This window comes from Hylobates moloch, unplaced genomic scaffold, assembly GCF_009828535.3.
Source record: "Hylobates moloch isolate HMO894 unplaced genomic scaffold, HMol_V3 SCAFFOLD_23, whole genome shotgun sequence".
NCBI classification, from domain to species: domain Eukaryota; kingdom Metazoa; phylum Chordata; class Mammalia; order Primates; family Hylobatidae; genus Hylobates; species Hylobates moloch.
Window position 1 is genome coordinate 21,765,274 of NW_026652298.1, and position 18,891 is coordinate 21,784,164.

The following is an 18,891-nucleotide window of genomic DNA, read 5'->3' on the forward strand; positions in this document are numbered from 1 at the left end:
ATTTGATTAGTTAGATCCTGAAGTTATATAAAATTTCTCTGCCTCCACTGCACCCCATCTGCTCTGGCACCCCACTTCTATCCTTTACAATTCTTATACTTTATTCCCATTATGGGTGTGTGTGGTGAGTGTATGTTTGTGTTCACTGGAATATTTGAGTCATCCCACACCGCTGATTTTGAGAGCCATGTAATGTTATGCAAGATTCTTTGTATTCTCAAGAAAACCAAGTCTCTGGCCAGGGGGGATGATGCATTCCCTTTATGCTGAAATTTTCTCCTTTATGAATAAATCTATTGCCAAGTTCCCATGTTTTTCTAATGAATCTACAGATACTTGCATTTGGTTTCAGTTGTGTCTCTTGACTATTGTCTTTTAAAGTTGTCCTGAAGAAAAAGGGGGAAGGACAAGTGAATCTGATGAAGACAAGAGGAAAGCTGAAGCCAGAGTGGCCAAAATTCAGCAATGTCAAGGTACAGTGCAGGCACTTCCGGCTCCCTGGTCGTGGTGTTCTCCTGGGTGTTGGGAAAGCCCGAATGTCATGAACAGGAGGTTATAACTACATGATTCATCCTGTGCACCTGAGGCCCACCTGGACCACCCTCCCAAGAAACTTACACTAGAAATGCTCAAATAAGATGACATTCTCTTCACTTCCACCTTAGTGATTAAAATGGATGTAAAAAATGCACATGACATATGTGAAACAACAGCTGTGGGCAGTGTGGTGCAGATGAATGTTGGAATTATTTGTCTCATGGTTTAATTTTAGGTCTCAGCACTGTCATGTCAATGACTTTGGACAAGGAACCAAACAGATCTGGTCCCCAGTTTCCAAGTCTGTGAAAGAAGGAGATTAGACTAGCTCTGTGATTCTCAACTCTGGTTTGACACTGGAATCAGTTGAGAGATCTTTACAAATATGGATGCCTGGGCCTCACCCTCCCCCAATTGAATCCGAATCTGTGGCAGGTGGGATGTAGACTTTGGGGTTTTCAGCTCTCCCAGGGTGACTTTGAAGCACAGAGGGGACTGAGAACTCCTGGATTCAATGCTAGTTAAGGTCCCTTTGAGCTTTAAGAATTCTGTAACATGTTGAAATCTGAGGACAATGATGCATGCAAAGATGGGCAAAGAAATTGGATGTTTAGAAACAAAAACTTAAACCAGTATGTTTGGTTTTGACCAAAACTGGCTGAAGCCTGTGCTGTTCCAGGCATTTGTATTCTTCACTCATCATGGACAGGGCCGCCTCAATTTTCATTCCCAAGCTTAATGTTTAGTCTTAATAGAAAACAGCCTGAACAAACAAAGAATAGCTTTGCAGATTTTCTGGAAGTAGGGGACTGAGAAAGGAACCTTATTTACAGAAAAGACAATGGAAGCTTAGAAAGTTGTGAAGTCACTTGCTGGAGGCCACAGTCACTAAGTGGCATGGTCAGGACTGAGACCTGCATCTGCCCCGCTCATCAACCTGGGTTTTCTCTTGGAGGTCATACTGCTTGCTAATTAGCAACATCTTTTTCGTGGACTTTCACATTAGTGGTTGTATTCATGTTAGTGATAATCTTCTATGGTAAATACTATTTCATAGAAATACTCACTAACCAAGACCAACAAATTTGTGCGTATTTGGAGGAGAAGCTGCATATCTATGCTGAACTTGGAGAACTGAGCGGATTTGAGGACGTCCATCTAGAGCCCCACCTCCTTATTAAACCTGACCCAGGCGAGCCGCCCCAGGCAGCCTCATTACTGGCAGCAGCACTGAAAGAAGGTAAACTGCTTTGAGGAGGATTTGGGTCGACACGTTCAGAAAATGTTTATTGAACACCTACTAAGTGCCATACACTGTGGTCTTGGTGCTGAGGATACAGCAGAACAAGACAAGGTCCTTACTCAGCGGGAACTTATATTTCTAGAAATAGCCAAATATAAAGAAAGAAATATGTCAGGTTGTATCAAGTGCTATGAAGAAAAATAAGCAGGATGAGGGGGAGAGAGGGTGATGGAGTTGGGATGGCTCTGTTTTAGATAGGGTGACCAGGGAAGGCCTCTTTGATATAATGATATGTAAGTGGACATGAAGGAAGAAAGCCAAGTGGTATCTTGAGGGAGAGCCTTCCAGGTGTAGGGAATGGCCGGCACAAAGTTCCTGGTGCATGGAAGTGCCAGGCTCGCCTGAGGAGCAAGCAAGGGGGACAGCACAGGTCGAGGGAACGGAGGGTGGGGTGAGCAGTGCAGGAGATGAGTCCAGGGTTCACTAGGTCTCAGGTTGCATGGCAGGAGAGAAGGACTTGGAATTTCATCCTGAGTGGGATGAGAAGCATTAGAGAATTTTGAGTGGAGGAGGGACTTGACTTGTGGTTTGAAAGGTACCTCCTGACTGCTGTGTGGAGAATAGACTTAAGAGGGCGAAGTGCAGATGTTGGTAATAACAATGGGAGATGGTGGCCGAGGTCGGGTGAAGGGCAAGGTCATTGGAGATGTGAAAGTCCAGAGGATGAGAGGGCAGGGCGGTGGAAGGACTAAGTTTATAGAATTGAAAATACTGAGAATTCTGACAGGATTAGCACTAGTGGGAGGGGGAGAACTTGTGCCCTGTACAACTCATTCAGGGAAGGCAAATGAGTGGCTGAAGGTCTCTAGAGGAAAGGCAACAAGGAGCGGTAGCGAGCGGTGTAACCTGAGGGCAGCAGCTTCAAGGCAGAAAAGAGTTGAAGGGAGAGATGGAGATAATGGTCTGAAGTGACAGTGGGACAAAGGGCTTGGGAGATAAACCAGCCACCTCCTGAGAGAGTAGCAGGAAATGCTGTTGTACAGAAGAAGGGCTGGTAAATTACGGACCACGGACTACACATGTCCCACCACCTGCTTTCCTAAGTTTAGTTTTACCGGAACTTAGCCACATCTGCTTATGTGTTGCCTCTGGCTACTTTTTCCTACAGTGGCAGAGATGAGCAGTTTTGAGAGACTGTTTAGTCCACAAAACCTAAACTATTAACTGGCGTCTTGCAGAAAATGTTTGCCAGCCTCTGGTTTAGAATCTCAGAATATTAGCTCTGGAAGAGAATTTAGAAATCTTAGAATCAGCCATCTTTATTTCCCAGTTGAGGAAACTGAGGTCTTGAGAAGGGCATAGAGGTCTGATGTAGGGTTCACTGATAGAATCCCTCATCCATCTGTTTATCAGATACCCACTGAGCATCTACCTTGTACTGTTGCTGGTGCTAGGGAGGCAGTAATGTTTCTGTAAAACTTTTAGTGAGGAAAGACAGACAATACTTACGGAAAAGGAAAAGAGAGAACTTCGGATAGTTATCTATCCCAAAGAGAATGGGATTATGATAAGGTGAAGGCTTTGCTTCAGAGAGATTAGCCTAAAGACCTCTTTTTGAGATGAGGATTGAGAAATGAGAAGCCAGCTGTCTCAAAAGCTTGGGGAGGATCCTTTTGGGCAGAGAGAAGGAAGTGCAAAGCTCCTGAGGCTGCAGTGAGCTTCACGTGTTTAAGGAAAGAAGGGAGGGCAGGGTGGCAGATGTCAGCGGGGGTCACCATTAGATGAGGTCGTGTGGGCCAGGCAGGCTGGGATCAGATCATTGTAGGCCGTGTTTAAATAATTTTAAAAGAGGATGTTATTCCAAATATGATGGAAAGCATTGGAAGCTTTTAATCATGGGTGTGGCGTGATCTTATTTATGTCTTAAAACACTGGCTGCTGAATGGACAAGAGATTAGGAGGCACATCTGCCTGGAGACCTGTTAGGAAGTAATCACAGAAGTTGAGATGAGCCTTGGTCTAGACCAGTGCCATTGACAATGGGAGCAGAGAGAAGAGGCCGAGTCAAGATATATTTTAGAAATAAATATAGAAACTTCCAAGTGGGTTGACAAGAAGCAGTGACCTCCCTCATTCATTGTCTTTGATAAAGCCTTGATGAAATAAATTGCCCACTCTCAGTATCAGCCAGTGACTTTAACTTTCTCCCCCACCAAAACTTTCACTGACGCTGGGTTGTACGCTCATCTGCTTCCATTCCTCTGGCACACTGTGACAGAGGTGCCAGGGCATCAGCGGACCCAGCTGCTTAGAACCCAGAGCAATGGAGGTGCTGCGTGAGCCGCAGTTGGATAATCCACCCTGGGTCACTGACCATCCAGCCCCATTTGCAGCTGAAAGATCGAGCAGGAGTTCTTATCAGAGTGAGGGAGTTATCTTCTGACAAAAAGCCAGTTCAGTAGTGCACCTTGAATGGTCTCCCTGGGACTTCACTCTGCTGGACAGCTTTTCCTCCTTCCTTTCTTTTCTTCTGTCTCTTCCTCTTGAAACCCATCCATCCTTCCAGGTCCTGCTCAGTTTTCACCTCCTGTAAAAATATATTCTGAATCCTACTAGCTAATAGAATGCTCTTCCTCCTCCATGCTGCAGTAGCATTTATAATGCTCTAATAATGCTGGTGGAGATGAGTGCTGATCACATGCTTCTGTGTAGTCTAGTGGGTTGTGTATGTCTCTTTCCTCCTCCAATCTGTAAGCTCCACTCTTAGTTGTCAAATGCCCAATATCCCCTAGAACAGGTGCTTGTTTAAAATACAAATCCTGTTTTCTCCTCCAGAGAATCAAATCCAGTAAGTCTAGCGCCAAAGACTGGGAATCTGTATTTATAAAGACAAGTGTAGGGAAAATACTCTTTTGAGGAATAGCTAATATTTCTGAGTAACAGGTTTTAAAATTTTAATGCCTGGTATATTCATACTAACTGAATGACAGGAAGTTTTTAGGCATACCAATTTACTGAAAGTTGCGTTTGAGGTATTTTTATATAATGGGTTTATAGTTTTTTATTGAGTTAATTCTCTGTTGTGAAATGATGCTAAAAGTATTGGTCTAGATTAAAGGTCTGCAAACTTTTCCTATAAAGGGCCAGATATTAAGTATTTTGGGTTTTGTAAATCACACAGTCTCTGGGGTCTGTGTGTGTGTGTGTGTGTGTGTGTGTGTATGCGCACACACACACGTAGGCACATGCCCATGTTTTGACGACCTTTAAAAATGTAAAAATCATTTTTAGCCCCTGGGTCATATAAAAACAGGGACAGGCCAAATGCAATTTGCCAATTCCTGGTCTAGATTAAATATATACCTATCTTTGTTTTTTAGATTTATTTTTGTTTTTCTCCATCTTAGCTGACAGCCTACAAGTTGCAGTGAAGGCCTCACAGATGGGCGCCGTGAGTCAATCATGCGAGGACAGTTGTGGAGACTCTGTCTTGGTGGACGCAGTCAGTTCTCATGATGTACTAGGATCACCGACTGCCTGTAAGTGAAAATGCAGGCCTTGGCAATGAGGCTGAGCACAGTCCCTGGAGCTTACAGTGGTCACGTAAAGTGAAGGCAATGACTGTCTCTGGTTGAAGGGGACTTGATATATTTTTTTAAATTAGAAAAAAACTGAGAATAAATATGCTAGCCTAAATGAATATCATATGCATATAATAATGACACTGGGGTTTCAAGTATGAGGATCTAAAGAGTAGTTGGTGGGTTATACTGCTCTGTTTGCTAGCCAAATATCGGACCTTCCCCAACCCCTACCTCATTTTTGATATGATTTATTCATTACAGTTTTGAAAGAACTTTTAAACTTTTCTGTTTTTTTAAAAAAAGGAGTGCCTGCGGTCGATTACAGAACAAGCCCTTAAACCTAGTCTCATGTGCATCAACTGAGAAAACAACTCAGAAAACCAGAAATATACACACGGCTCCCTCCGTCTCCCTCTTTTCTCTCTCCCTCTCTCTTTCTCTCTCTCTCACACACACAAAGTTTGGTGGTACGGTTAAAGCAGAAGTGCCAGAAGATTCTTGATCTGTGCCATCCTACACTTTAGTTCATGTCAGAATTCATTTATGAAAACATTGTTTCAATACATTTTAAATATAAAAAAATAGAATGTAGAGATTTGAGTTAGGTAATTTCCCAGAACCTAGCTATCCTGTTATATGTATAGTTTTAGGCTACTTAGTTCCATAAGGATTTCTAAGATAGGGGCATAAAGAGTATACTTTTCATCCTGTGCAGGTGGTAACAACCTTACTTCCACAAGGTCTTATGTGCGAAAGATAAAATGGATGAAATGTCTTCAGTAGTTAGAGATTGGAAGATTAAATTGAACTCAAGATTGGAAGATTAAATTGAACTCAGAACTTCTTTAACAACATCCCTTGATTAATTAAGATATATAGATGCAGTATAGCTTTTTAATTCTATACTTCTTTTTTCCTTTTTTAAACATCAGCACCACTAATTATGTTCCTCTCTCAAGTTCTGCTTTATCTAATCCTGGGTTTCTATTTTCAGAATGCGCACATATGTTTTTCATTTTGACACAGCCCAGATTCATCAGGGGAGTTGTACTGCCCTGGGTGATTTCCTTTTAAAAGAAGAACCTCATTATGCCATTGAGGAGTCTCTGTCTAAAAATACGTGCAGGGATCTGCTGCTCTCAGCCTCGCCCCAGGGACAGCTGGAGAGGCTCCCCTCCGCAGCTGCCCGAGCCCGCGGCCGTGCCTTCCCTCCCTTCAGGCCAGGCAGTGAAGGTCTCCTTGTCTGTATCCACATCTCTCATGACTGGGGAGAGTTTCAAAGGGACACCAGTGGCATTTGCCAGAACTATTGAGAGGCTCTTTAGAGGAGTCTGATATCGGGATTCAGGTAGAGGAAGTACTGAAGCCGACTGGTGGGGTCCTGTACCCCAAGGCCTCTTCAGTTCCGGGTCAGACTGGAACATGGTGCTATGAGAGTTTGATTCTCTTTATAAAGTTGTTCAAGGCACAAGGCTAGTTCTAAATGAAGGTCTACAACTGTGACTGAATGGGTCAGTTCTGCAAGTGACTTGGAGAACTGGGCTGTTCTGCATCAGGCTTATGTCAGCCTGAGGTTATAAGCCAAGCAGACCGCTCTATTTTCAGTCTTCAGTATACGTGATGAGTATCTTCTACTTCTAGGAAAGTTCTGTTCACTGGAAACCCTCTGGCCCACCCTGAAATTGGATACAGGGACAGGGACCTGATCTGTGTTTTATTCTTCTGCCTTGTCATCAGCTTCTTTCCCATTTGATTTTCTTAATATCTCTGAGGGAGTGAGAAACAGAGTGGTGAATTCTTTAGTGATGCCTTTGGCCACTCTTTAAGAGTTAGTAATAGCACCCAATAGTAGAACCATTTTTCAAATGACAGAGAAACCTATAAAATATCCCTCATTGTAAGTGAATAAGTGCTGATCAGCTTGAACAAAATGGACTTGTTTTTAGCTGATCTCATCTGAAGCCATTTCCGTTCAGACAAAAACTTCTTTGTATTAAAAGAGGCCTTTGAAATCCTAGAGGACTCTCATTTTCCAAAGACCTAAGTATTTTTATTAATTTAAAGAAAAAAAGCATTTCCTGTATTGGAAATAAAGTTTCAAGATGACACAATAAAAATTATACAAACAAACAGTGTCACAAAGTGAGTATCGATTTTGTCAGGGTCCGGATTGGACATGGTTCTAATAAAACACTGTTTGGGGCTTTGAAAATTCTAGTTTTAATCAGTGCAAGGTGGGCACAGTTTAAGTTTTAACTGAGTTCACATGGGTAAAGAAATAAATAAAATCCTGCCAACAGAGATTTAATGGATGAAGTGAAATCTGTATTTGGTACTTAAAAATATTTCTGGACTAGTTTCTATGTTTTCATAGGTTAAAGACATAGTATTTGTAAATTTAAGGCATAACAAGAAATGTGAGAAAAACAACACATTTAGAAATTGTTAAAAAAATAAGTTATTCAGAGATAGGGACAGGTTCTTGGTTTGTATGACTATGAGACCGTGAAGTATTAGCCATCTCTGCCTTCCTAGAAAGATGTCTCCCTCCTGCTTCGGACTCCTCCTTCCTCCTAAACCTTGTTTATCGTCTGCTGCTCTTGCACTGGCCACAAGAGACTTTTTACAGACTTGAGTCTGCCAAGAGACCTTGCTTTTGTTCTACAGCACCTGTTTTAAATTTCACCCTTCCCAGGAGACATTTTCCTATTAAGTGAGAGTGAGATGTAGAGTCTACCCTCTGTAACACAAACAACACACGAACACTTCAGTGCAAGAAAGAAAAGTACAAAGATGGTGATACTTTGTGCAGTTCATCAGTTGCTGTCTGTTAGCGTGTAAGCCCCATGCGGGCAGGGACCACATGCGTTGCTCTGTGCTCATCCAAGCACCTCATCTAAGAATACTCAATATGTACTATTTTGTGATGTTTCTTATTTTGAAATATGTGTTGGCCGTGTACAGAAGAACCCGGTGGGCCAGCCGATGTTTGACGCTGTCCTTTTTGTTTCTGTCTCGATGGCGTGCTTCCAGCATTAGTCACAGGAGTGAGAGAAGGAAGAGGCTGTTCAGATGTGGATCCCGGGATCCAGGGTGTGGTAACCGACTTGGCCGTCTCTGATGCAGGGGAGAAGGTATTGTGAACTGATTTGTTAGTAAACGGCAGCGGTTACTGTGTATAATAAAATAGCCTCAGGTTCTGGTCTGTCACGGCAGTGAGTGGGACAAAGGTGCTTTTCTGAATTGTTCTCGATTGACTTAAATATTCATATTTAAACTTTCTAACTTATTTCTTCTTCAAATGTGCTTGCACTTCCTGTGTCATGTAGGTGTAAACAAAGCAACGATTGAAAAGTTATTAAAAAGATTAAAAACTCTCCTGTGTATATGTGTGTCTGTGCTCTCTGACTTCTGGTCTTTCTGCCCTGCAAACCTTTGCTTCTCACCCACTATGTCTGGCAGCTCTGGCACCCGGGGGCCCTTCTGCAACCAGATGGCGCCAAAGTAATTGAAACACCTTTTACTTTGGAATATTCTTGCTTCTTTCACCTTCCTTGACCCTCCTCTCCTTGCAGAGTTGATTTCCTGTCACCACCCACATTTCACCTACTTCTTTTGTGGTCAATTTTTAATTAATCTGTCCAATTTTTGCTTGGGGCACAGCAATTCCCAAAGGGAATCTTCTTTTTTGACTTACTGATATATACATAGGTAGGTATTAACTCTCTCTTTAAGAATTAAATACATAAAACTTCCTATTAATGTCTACTGAAAGTGAGATGTCAGAAATAGGGAAGGAATAAAATATGATTCTGGGGGGTGGCTAGTTGGCCTCTTCCCGCTTGTTAGGGCTCTAGAGTTTAGCTTTATCTAAAATTGAATTAGGTACATTACTAGGTGCCAATATGTGTCAATGTGAAAAAATGGCAAATGTCAGATCTTCTCTTATATATACAACATATTTTACATATTATATACTTTTTGTGTATATTACATAGGACTGAGAAATCAAGTCAAGGACTTTTAAAATCCAGAGAAAAGACAGCTGTGACTGAGTGTTCTTTTTTAAACTTCACAGGCCAAAATGAGCATAGGAATGTAATATTTTACTCCTTCTGATTGTAAGCTTTCTAACGTATTGCTTCTTAAAATGTTCCTGCTTTTCGTCCTTTTCAGTGAAGACTTTTAAGTGTGAAGTTTGTGGTGTCCAACTATGTTAGAAAAGAGAGAGTGAATTGGTCAGTAATAGTTTAATCTTGAATGCAAAGTTGGGTGGCTCCTACCCCTAAAGTCTCCCTCTCCCACTCCAATTCAGCTACAGGTAGATAATTGAGGTTAAGTGTCCAGGTTCTTCTTTGGATTAAGCTATCTGCAGAATTTTTCACTTAATAAGGCATTTTGAAAAATTAATACATTAATAAGCCTAGGTAAAGGGCATGATCACTTGAAACCAAACTTTTAAAAGGTGTATAATGGATATTTTGTCATTAGCTTCCTCTACAAGGTAAGGTTAGAACAAATTTCTGAAAGAATTTTAAAAAATGAAATCTGACTCAAATGCAGAAATAATGGATAAATCGCCAACTGCAGTTTTAAACATTCACCACAAGGTGGCGGAACAACTCCATTAAAAACGCGAAATTTCCTGTCTTGTGTCAAACCTAGTGGCTTTTGGGCATAAGTAAACGCAGGTAGCACACAGTCCAACTCATTTCTATGGTTCTAATTTTTATAGACTATAAAAACTCTGTGCCATATGGTCTTACTACAGAAGCAGTGGAGTGTGGATGGGCCAAGACAGAGCCAGAAGAGCAGCGAGAACGCCAACCATCCCTCTAGGGTGGGGGTTCTTAGAGCCTGTTCTCTCCCATAGGGTTTGGCACAGATCTAATGTCTTTAAGCTTCATCTCCATTTTCAGCCTCTGTCTTTTCTCTATCAGAGGTGCTGCTTACGAGTGAAATCTTTAATTGGCAGTCCAGGGGAAGCAGAGGTCTGGCTAGCGCATCCTGGCATCATCAGCCTAAACTAATTGAATTTAACAAGTTCAAAATTACCTGAGGACATGACCATGGCTGGCTGCTTTTTATGGCTGAAAATTAGATGAGACAGTAGGCCCTTGAGGACAGGGCATCTGATGGTCTCCCGTAGTGTAAGGTGTGAAGTTTACAGTGGGTGATCGATATTTATTTATTGAATGGTGTGCCATCGAGTTCAACTTGGAGTCATTCACTTGTTGAGTATCCATGCTATGTCAAGCATCATTCTCATAATATGGAGCACATGGATAAAGTCTCGCTACTCACTGGTTTGCTTCCTAGGGAGAGAAGGCAGACACTAAATGAATAAGCAAGTGTTCAATTATGGAGGCTGCAAACCATCACTATCCACATGTGCCCTTAATGTGTGCTGTGGAAGAGACAAAGAACGAGGCATAGACCCGGTCCCTAAAGAACAGATGGTCTCCTGTGGCTGGTTCATGGCTTCTGCTGCTAGTACTTCTACTAAGGCAGTCACTGGTCTGGTGATCTCTGACTGTGGTGGGATCTAGAGCAGCCCAGCAAGCGCGCCCCTATGGCCGCGGTCTGAGTCTGGTTTCTTTTTGCAACTGCTGTATGTGTTGATATCGTGAATCTCAAACATTGAGAAAAGGAGTTAAGGCCAGACATGATATTCTTTCTTTAACTTCCAATCTAGCCTCTAGAATATAAGAGGTCAGCCTGACCCAAAAGACAACTTCAATCTGGGCACAGAGAACTCAATTCACATTGTGGTTTGCACAAGGTAAATGTTGTTTCTTGAGTTTTCAGGGCGTCCTTACGGTCATCCCTTGTTGTTTTAAAGGCTGATTGGGTGAAAATTGCCATCCATCTCAAACATCAACTTTGCGTGAAGGACACTCTTGTCAAGTGTTTGTTTAATTCTATAGGCTTTTATTTCTGGGAGGAAACTGAGTCAGTATAGATGAGGTAATCAAGTTTAGAGACAGCAAAGTGATTTACCCAACATCATGCATTTTGGGACACTACAGGGCAGCTTTTCAGAAGTAGAATGGTTATTCATTTTCTTGTTTTTTATGTATTTTAGGTGGAATGTAGAAATTTTCCAGGTTCTTCACAATCAGAGGTGAGCTGCACATACCTTAAATGTATCACCAGCCTTTATTTGTGGATAATGAAAGCTTTTTCAAGAATTTGACACTTACAATTTTGTTTTTCAGATTATACAAGCCATACAGAATTTAACCCGTCTCTTATATAGCCTTCAGGTAACTACCCTCCTGTAATCTTTGACCTTGTGAATGGTTCTCTTAATGCAATTCTCTTTGATGATTCCCAGACTTTAAAAATGAGAACAAGTGAGAGGTAGGGAATGATCTTAAAAGAATGGCAACCTTCTAAGTGTGATGTGTTGGACTCACATGGTTTTGTAATCAGAGGCAACACCATGACTACATTTTATACCATTCTTCTCTGAAATCATAAAACAGTTCATATCTTTAAAAAATATTGATGAATATGATCTGGCTTGACATTTACAATGAAACTCTTAGGTGAATGTAGCATGACTTCACATTTTCTGATGAAAACCTAAATTCACACCTAAACTTCTTTGACTTCTCCATGTGGCCATCAGCCTTTAGAGCAGTTAAGTAATCCATATGTTGCTTTACTCTTTTGTTTGTTCATCCACTCAACATTTATTAATTTATTAATGTTGAGGGGATGAACACACAGTGCCCGTCTCTGTGCTGACTATGCTGAGAGCTGAGCACACAAAGGCAAAGGCTTATTGCCTTTCAAGGAAGAGCAGACATAAAAAAAAAAAATCATGCTTGCATTTAGGATTAAATGGTTGGATGATCCCTTAGGCTGGGGTCCCCAATCCCAGGGTGCAGAGTGGTAGCTGTCTGGGCTGCACAGCAGGAGGTGAGCTGGGGCAAGCGAGCAGTACCACCTGAACTCCGCCTCCTGTGAGATCAGTGGTGGCATTAGATTCTCATAGGAGCGTGAACCCTATTGTGAACTGCGCATGCAATCTAGGGATCTAGGTTGCCCCCTCCTTATGAGAATCTAATGCCTGATGATCTGAGGTGGCACAGTTTCATCCTGAAACCATTCTCACCACATCCCACCCCATCCATTAAAAAAAAAAAAAAAACTGTCCTCCATAAAACAGGTCCCTGGTGCCAAAAAGGTTGGAGACCACTACTTTAGACCATGCAAAGAAAGAGGCTCAGTGTGTCCGATGGCTTAATTTACTCATTAAAATATATCTCGAAAGGATATACATGCAATGTTTGGATTGTTGAAAAATTTGTAGAAAAATTTGAGAATACAAGTAAATGAAAGAAAATGGTTTCTGATTCTACAAAGAGAATTAAAATTATCATGTTGGTGTATAAGGCTCCAGATTTTAGAATTGTTTTCTATGCACTCTTCTGTAACATGTAACTTTCTCTGTCATCAACTATTATTCTATAGCATACTTTTTAATGATTATATATTAAATTCAACTCTGTGGGGTTTATTCAATCTCTTATTGTTCACACTTTTGTATTATTAACAACACTGTAGAGGACATCCTTGTGTACTCATCTCTGTGAATACATCTGACTATTAGGATAAATGAGAAGAATTATTTTGTTTAGGTTTTCAATAGACTTTGCCAAAATAATCAAATCAACCAACATTCTCTCTTTTTCTTCTTCCATTTGAAGACGGATTAGGGTATCTGATTGTTTTATTTGTACTTCTTTGATTACTACTGAGACAAAACATTTTTCCCTCACTGGTTTATTATTCATTCGTGCTTCATATCTTGTTGAATTTAAAAGAAAATAAAATGAAGCCTAAGTTTTCAGCAGAAAATATAAAGGCATGCTGCATTCGATGTTTTGTTATTTAAACTTCGACTCCATCAAGACTTCTTTCTCTTATGACCTTTTAGTCTTGCTCTAGGACCAACATCTGAATTGTTAAAGCCTTGGATTACATTTGAATATATGACAGTGCTAATCTTATTTATTTTTCTATGCATATTTATATATTCTTCCACAAGAGCTTTTATTTTTTATTTATTTTTTTTGAGACAGGGTCTGGCTCTGTTACCTAGGCTGGAGTGCAGTGGCACGATCTCAACTCACTGCAACCTCTGTCTCCTGGGCTGAAGCCATTCTCCCACCTCAGCCTCCCAAGGAGCTGAGACTACGGGCGTGTGCCACAAGCCTGGCTAGTTTTTCTATTTCACCATGTTGCCCAGGCTGCTGTCTAATTCCTGGGCTCAAAGTGATCTACCTGCCTTGGCCTCCCAAAGTTCTGGGATTACAGGCGTGAGTCACTGCACCCAGCCCCACAAGAGCTCTTAAACAAATTTCTTATCTCTTACCAACACCATTAAGTTAAAATTTCATTATATTTTTGAATTAAGTTGGAGAGAATCAACACCTTTATCATAATCACTTACTCATCTTATATAAGAACATTGGTCAGTCATCTCTTATTCTATGATTTGCTGGAGAGCTTTGTAATTGTCTTCATATGGTGTGATATGTGTGTATATGTATTTTTTTCACTAAGTTTATTCATATGTCTCTTTGCTGCTATTGTGAATAATTTTTTTTTCATTTTGTGTCCCCAATGGTTGTTGCTAATATACATAAAGGTATTGATTTTGGGGTGCTTATATTGTAACTGGTCAACTCATTGAACTTTATTTTTCAGTTTAATAGTTTTTCCATTGATTTTTTGAAGTATTCCAGGTAGAAAATAAAAATCAGAAAATAATGATATTATGGCTATTTGTCAATAATTACATGAATTTCATTTTCTTGGCTTACTGCTTAGGCTAGGACTTTTGAAAATGTGTTAAATAATAGTGGTAATAGCAAGCTCTTTGTCTTGTTCAAGATTTAGTGAGAATGCTTTTAGTGTCTTAGGTTAGATGTGCAGTTCTGGAGTTGATGTTCTTAGAAATCAATGTATCATGTAAGACAAATAATCTTTCTTTTAAATGTCAGCTGGGAAGGGATACAGTTTGAGCACCAGCCATTAACTTGGGGGATGAAAACATGGATCATCCTGGCTAGTGTTGCCGGATGAAAACACTCACAAGGTCATGTGTCTTCTTTTCAACCCTGAATGCAGCCCTATGTAGATTCAAGGTTCAGAAAAGCTTGATCACCTGAATGACCTAATTTTTGCAACACATTAGGTTAAACCAACATGGGAAATATCAAAGTCTACAGTGAATTCTTTTAACCTAACCAAAGCTTTTGAGCTGGTCCAAGGCCATGGGCTTTGAAAGATTTCTGTTCATGGCACAGTCGTCTTTTTTGAAGCTGAATGTCTTATATGTGACTGAAGTTTTTACATAAATGATTTTGAATCAGGTGGAATGAAATTTGATCCCTATATTAGGAAAATAGAGTTAGAAATGAGGCATAGACAGGGCAAAAAGGAAAAGACACAGATATTCTAGCAAAGTAAAGTTAAGAGAGTGAATTGGGAATTTCCCTAAACTTGAAAAGCAAGTGCTGTTCTCTGTCCTAAATATAAATGTAAACTTTAAGTGTGAAGATTATTCATTTAGCTTTAAATGAATACTTAAATTTAGACAAATATCCAATCTTCAGATTCCAGCTCTATGCAAGGGAAAAGAATGGCCTTATCCCAAATGTTAGATAGACGTGAAGAGTACCTCACAGCAGCACTTAATTACTGTAACTGTAACTCTTACGTGAGAGTTATTGTCTGTGGTAGTTTTGACATATAAAGTATTGGATTTTTGTCTTACTATACTGGTCCCTAAAGATTTATTAGAATTAAGTAGTGATGTACAGTCTACAGTTTAGCCAGGTCAACAGAGTCCTGAGTGGTTTATTGTGTGCTAATTATTTCATATTTAAAGATCATAGTAATTAATACCTATTCTAGATGATAATCATTGTTTTATTTATAACAACTCCCAAAAGCCACTAAATATTCATGTGTCTGAAATTTTAAAGATTAATTCCAAATTTAAAAATATGAATTTTCTTTCAAAAGGCCCCAGTGAATACATTTTTGAGTCGTATTCCAAGACAAGTATGAATTTAAAATATACCTTAGTTCTTTAACTTTCAAAAGTGTAGGAAATTGCTGAGCTGACAAAGAACTTATGGTCAAATCCCCATCTTCCCAACATCTGTTATATGGACAGTTTAAAAAATTCTTAGGAAGGAAAAATGTGAATTTATCCCTAGGAGAGTAATGATTTCTCATATGGAGTCAAAACATACACACATACTCAGTATGTGTCCATTTTCAATCTGTCCCTTCTGTACTGCTTTGCACTCTAAATGGGAACTTTTAAAATTAAAAGCTTCCAAGGGCATTCACAGAGATCTTTTCGGTTTTGTGGAATCCTTCCAAATCTTGGTAATTATTTCCTGTGATGTTGCCAAACTTCTCATAGGCAGATACCGTAACTCAAAATGTTTTTTTAATCTGGTTGGTAATGTCCTCTGGGCTTTAGAGTATCTATTTTCCCTTAATCATTTTAGCCTCCTGTTAGCGATCTATTAAACAAATAAATTTCAGCTTAGTTTTTTTGTGCCTGACCTTCCTGCTATAATACAAAGATATAACAGTAATGAGACTAGCTTTAGCCACTTACGTATCTCCTAAAAATGGTATTAACTGCTATTCTCGGGCATTATGTTATAAAAACATTATTTACCAAAGTCTCCAAATAGTTGTTTTTTATATTTATGTCTTCATAATGCAGTATAGCTCAAGTAATTTCTGGTTTGGGACTCAAAGAAAGGATACTAGTAGGTTTATGTGGATTCTTAAGTTCCCATGAATGATTGGCTAGGGAGATCTCAGCAAGAGAGTGAGATGTAGGACAGGAATGCACAGCCTTGTGAATTTATGTGCCGAGTTTCGTATTCAGAAGACTCGCTTAACTATCACCCAACAACCAGCAGCAAACTACCTTCCCACAGGAAAGGATGATATTGCTTTTGGGCTTTGTTTCTTTTCTCTATAAATTCACAGGTCCTACCCCTAGGACAGATGTAGACAAGCCTCTCTGGAATGCCAAAAATCTTGCCTTTGGAGGTAACTTAGAAAAAGGCCAGAAATATTAATAGAAATGAATTTGGGCCTGCGTTTTGTGTTTCGAGGTAGTTCCAACCGAAAGGGTAAACAATAACCATGGAAGCTTGTGTTCAGTGATTTTTCCTCTGTCTGCTCTGACAGGCCGCCTTGACCATTCAGGACAGCCACATTGAGATCCACAGGCTGCTTCTCCAGCAGCAGGAGGGCCTGTCTTTTGGCCACTCTGTCCTCCGAGGCGGCCCCTTGCAGGACCAGAAGTCTCGCGACGCGGACAGGCAGCATGAGGAGCTGGCCAATGTGCACCAGCTCCAGCACCAGCTCCAGCAGGAGCAGCGGCGCTGGTTCCGCAGGTGTGACCAGCAGCAGCGGGCGCAGGCGGCCAGGGAGAGCTGGCTGCAGGAGCGGGAGCGGGAGTGCCAGTCGCAGGAGGAGCTGCTGCTGCGGAGCCGGGGCGAGCTGGACCTTCAGCTCCAGGAGTACCAGCACAGCCTGGAGCGGCTGAGGGAGGGCCAGCGCCTGGTGGAGAGGGAGCAGGCGAGGATGCGGGCCCAGCAGAGCCTGCTGGGCCACTGGAAGCACGGCCGGCAGAGGAGCCTGCCCGCGGTGCTCCTTCCGGGTGGCCCCGAGGTATGGACCTTCTGGGGTGCTGTGAGGCAGCCTCTCAAAGACAGGGGTGGGCCTGGGGGCTCCTAGGACACTAACCAATCATCTGTCATTTTGGTCTTTGTGTAAGACCTCATGAGGATTTTTCAATTTGTAGGTAGCCAAAGCTGGAAGCTTTCAGAGATAAGGCATATCCATTTTGACTTAAAATATGGACAGTGCGGGCCAGGTGCGGTGGCTCACGCCTGTAATCCCAAAACTTTGGGAGGCCGAGGCGGGAAGATCACCTGAGGTTGGGAGTTCGAGACCAGCCTGGCCAACATGATGAAACCCCGTGTCTACTAAAAATACAAAAATTAGCTGGGCTTGGTGGCAGGCGCCTGTAATCCCAGCTACTCAGGAGGCTGAGGCAGGAGAATCACTTGAACCCGTGAGGCGGAGGTTGCAGTGATCTGAGATCATGCCATTGCACTCCAGCCTGGGTGACAAGAGTGAAACACCATCTCAAAAAAAAAAAAAAAGGACAATGTGAGAGCCCAAGTCCTATGGGATCACTGCACTCTGCCTGAGACGCCCTTACCTAAGGAACAAACATAGAATCAAGTTGTCCTAGAAAGGCCAGGGTGGGTTTGTCCTGGAGGCACACTCAGTGAGTGTGCTCTTTTTCCAGTATTTGAAGGACTCTCTTTATATGATCTGTCTTAAGAGTTCTATGTAGATGTAGCTTTTAGAAGATCAATTAACTATTAATATATACTATAGGCACTGCATTTAGCAAGTATAATACTATTCTGTTATGCTGAGCTTCTTCTCTCTTTGTAAATTTGGTATAGTAAATTCAAAATCCATTTCACTGATAAGAGTTATTTATTTGCATGTTTTCTAACCATGCTTGACAAACCCATTGGTCCCAGGAGTTTATTTTCCTGTGTTATGTGCATGTATGTTTTTTTTATTGATAGTGCATGAAGTTGTAGAAGTGGATAAGCTTACAAGATCTCTGTTGCAATCTGTTTTTCCTTTTAAGTTGGCTAAATTATGTTTATTGCAAACTCCTCATGTATATATGGATATGTTTTCAACTTTTTTATTTAGCAAAAGTAAAAACTGCTACTTTCTCTGATTAAAATAAAGTGGAAACATTTTAATGTCATAGAACGTCACTTTTTTTGTTGTTGTTGTTAAAGATATGCCATGCATAGCAAATTGAAGTTTTTGGTACTAGCTCATTAAAAGAGAATGGGGGAGGTGAGGGAGAAAAGAAGTGGTAATCTTGACCTCACTTTTGCTGAAATCTTGATTCCTAAGCTACTCTCAGGAATAAATACTTTATGAAACTTGTATAAGTTAGAAAAGTTATTGTACTTTTCCTCTGTTTCTTTACACAGGTAATGGAACTTAATCGACCTGAGAGTTTATGTCATGAAAACTCATTCTTCATCAATGAAGCTTTAGTACAAATGTCATTTAACACTTTCAACAAACCGAATCCATCAGTTATCCATCAGGATGCCACTTACCCTACAACTCAATCTCATTCTGACTTGGTAAGGACTAGTGAACATCAAGTAGACCTCAAGATGGACCCTTCTCAGCCTTCGAATGTCAGTCACAAACTGTGGACAGCCGCTGGGTCCGGCCATCAGATACTTCCTTTCCACGAAAGCAGCAAGGATTCTTGTAAAAATGGTAATTAACACTTTAAACGTCATCTGTATAGTTTGAACAAGAAGTTGTCCCTCTGAATGGTTGGCTCTTGTGTAGAGTGAATCAAAGTCCTCCCTAGCATGGGAATAAATTGGTACTGATGAGCTGGAGTTTGCG

General features: G+C 40.9%; 1 protein-coding gene across 1 annotated transcript in view; it reads left to right on the plus strand.

The window, feature by feature from the left end:
- ARHGEF28 (Rho guanine nucleotide exchange factor 28) overlaps positions 1-18,891 on the plus strand; it is a 121,240-nt gene that overhangs the window by 73,892 nt on the left and 28,457 nt on the right. The window contains exons 20-27 of the mRNA XM_032144997.2: positions 382-473; positions 1,595-1,777; positions 5,188-5,319; positions 8,398-8,498; positions 11,450-11,488; positions 11,583-11,630; positions 16,606-17,091; positions 18,456-18,756. Of these exons, the coding sequence (XP_032000888.1) occupies positions 382-473; positions 1,595-1,777; positions 5,188-5,319; positions 8,398-8,498; positions 11,450-11,488; positions 11,583-11,630; positions 16,606-17,091; positions 18,456-18,756 (1,382 nt within the window). The remainder of the gene's footprint in view (positions 1-381; positions 474-1,594; positions 1,778-5,187; positions 5,320-8,397; positions 8,499-11,449; positions 11,489-11,582; positions 11,631-16,605; positions 17,092-18,455; positions 18,757-18,891) is intronic.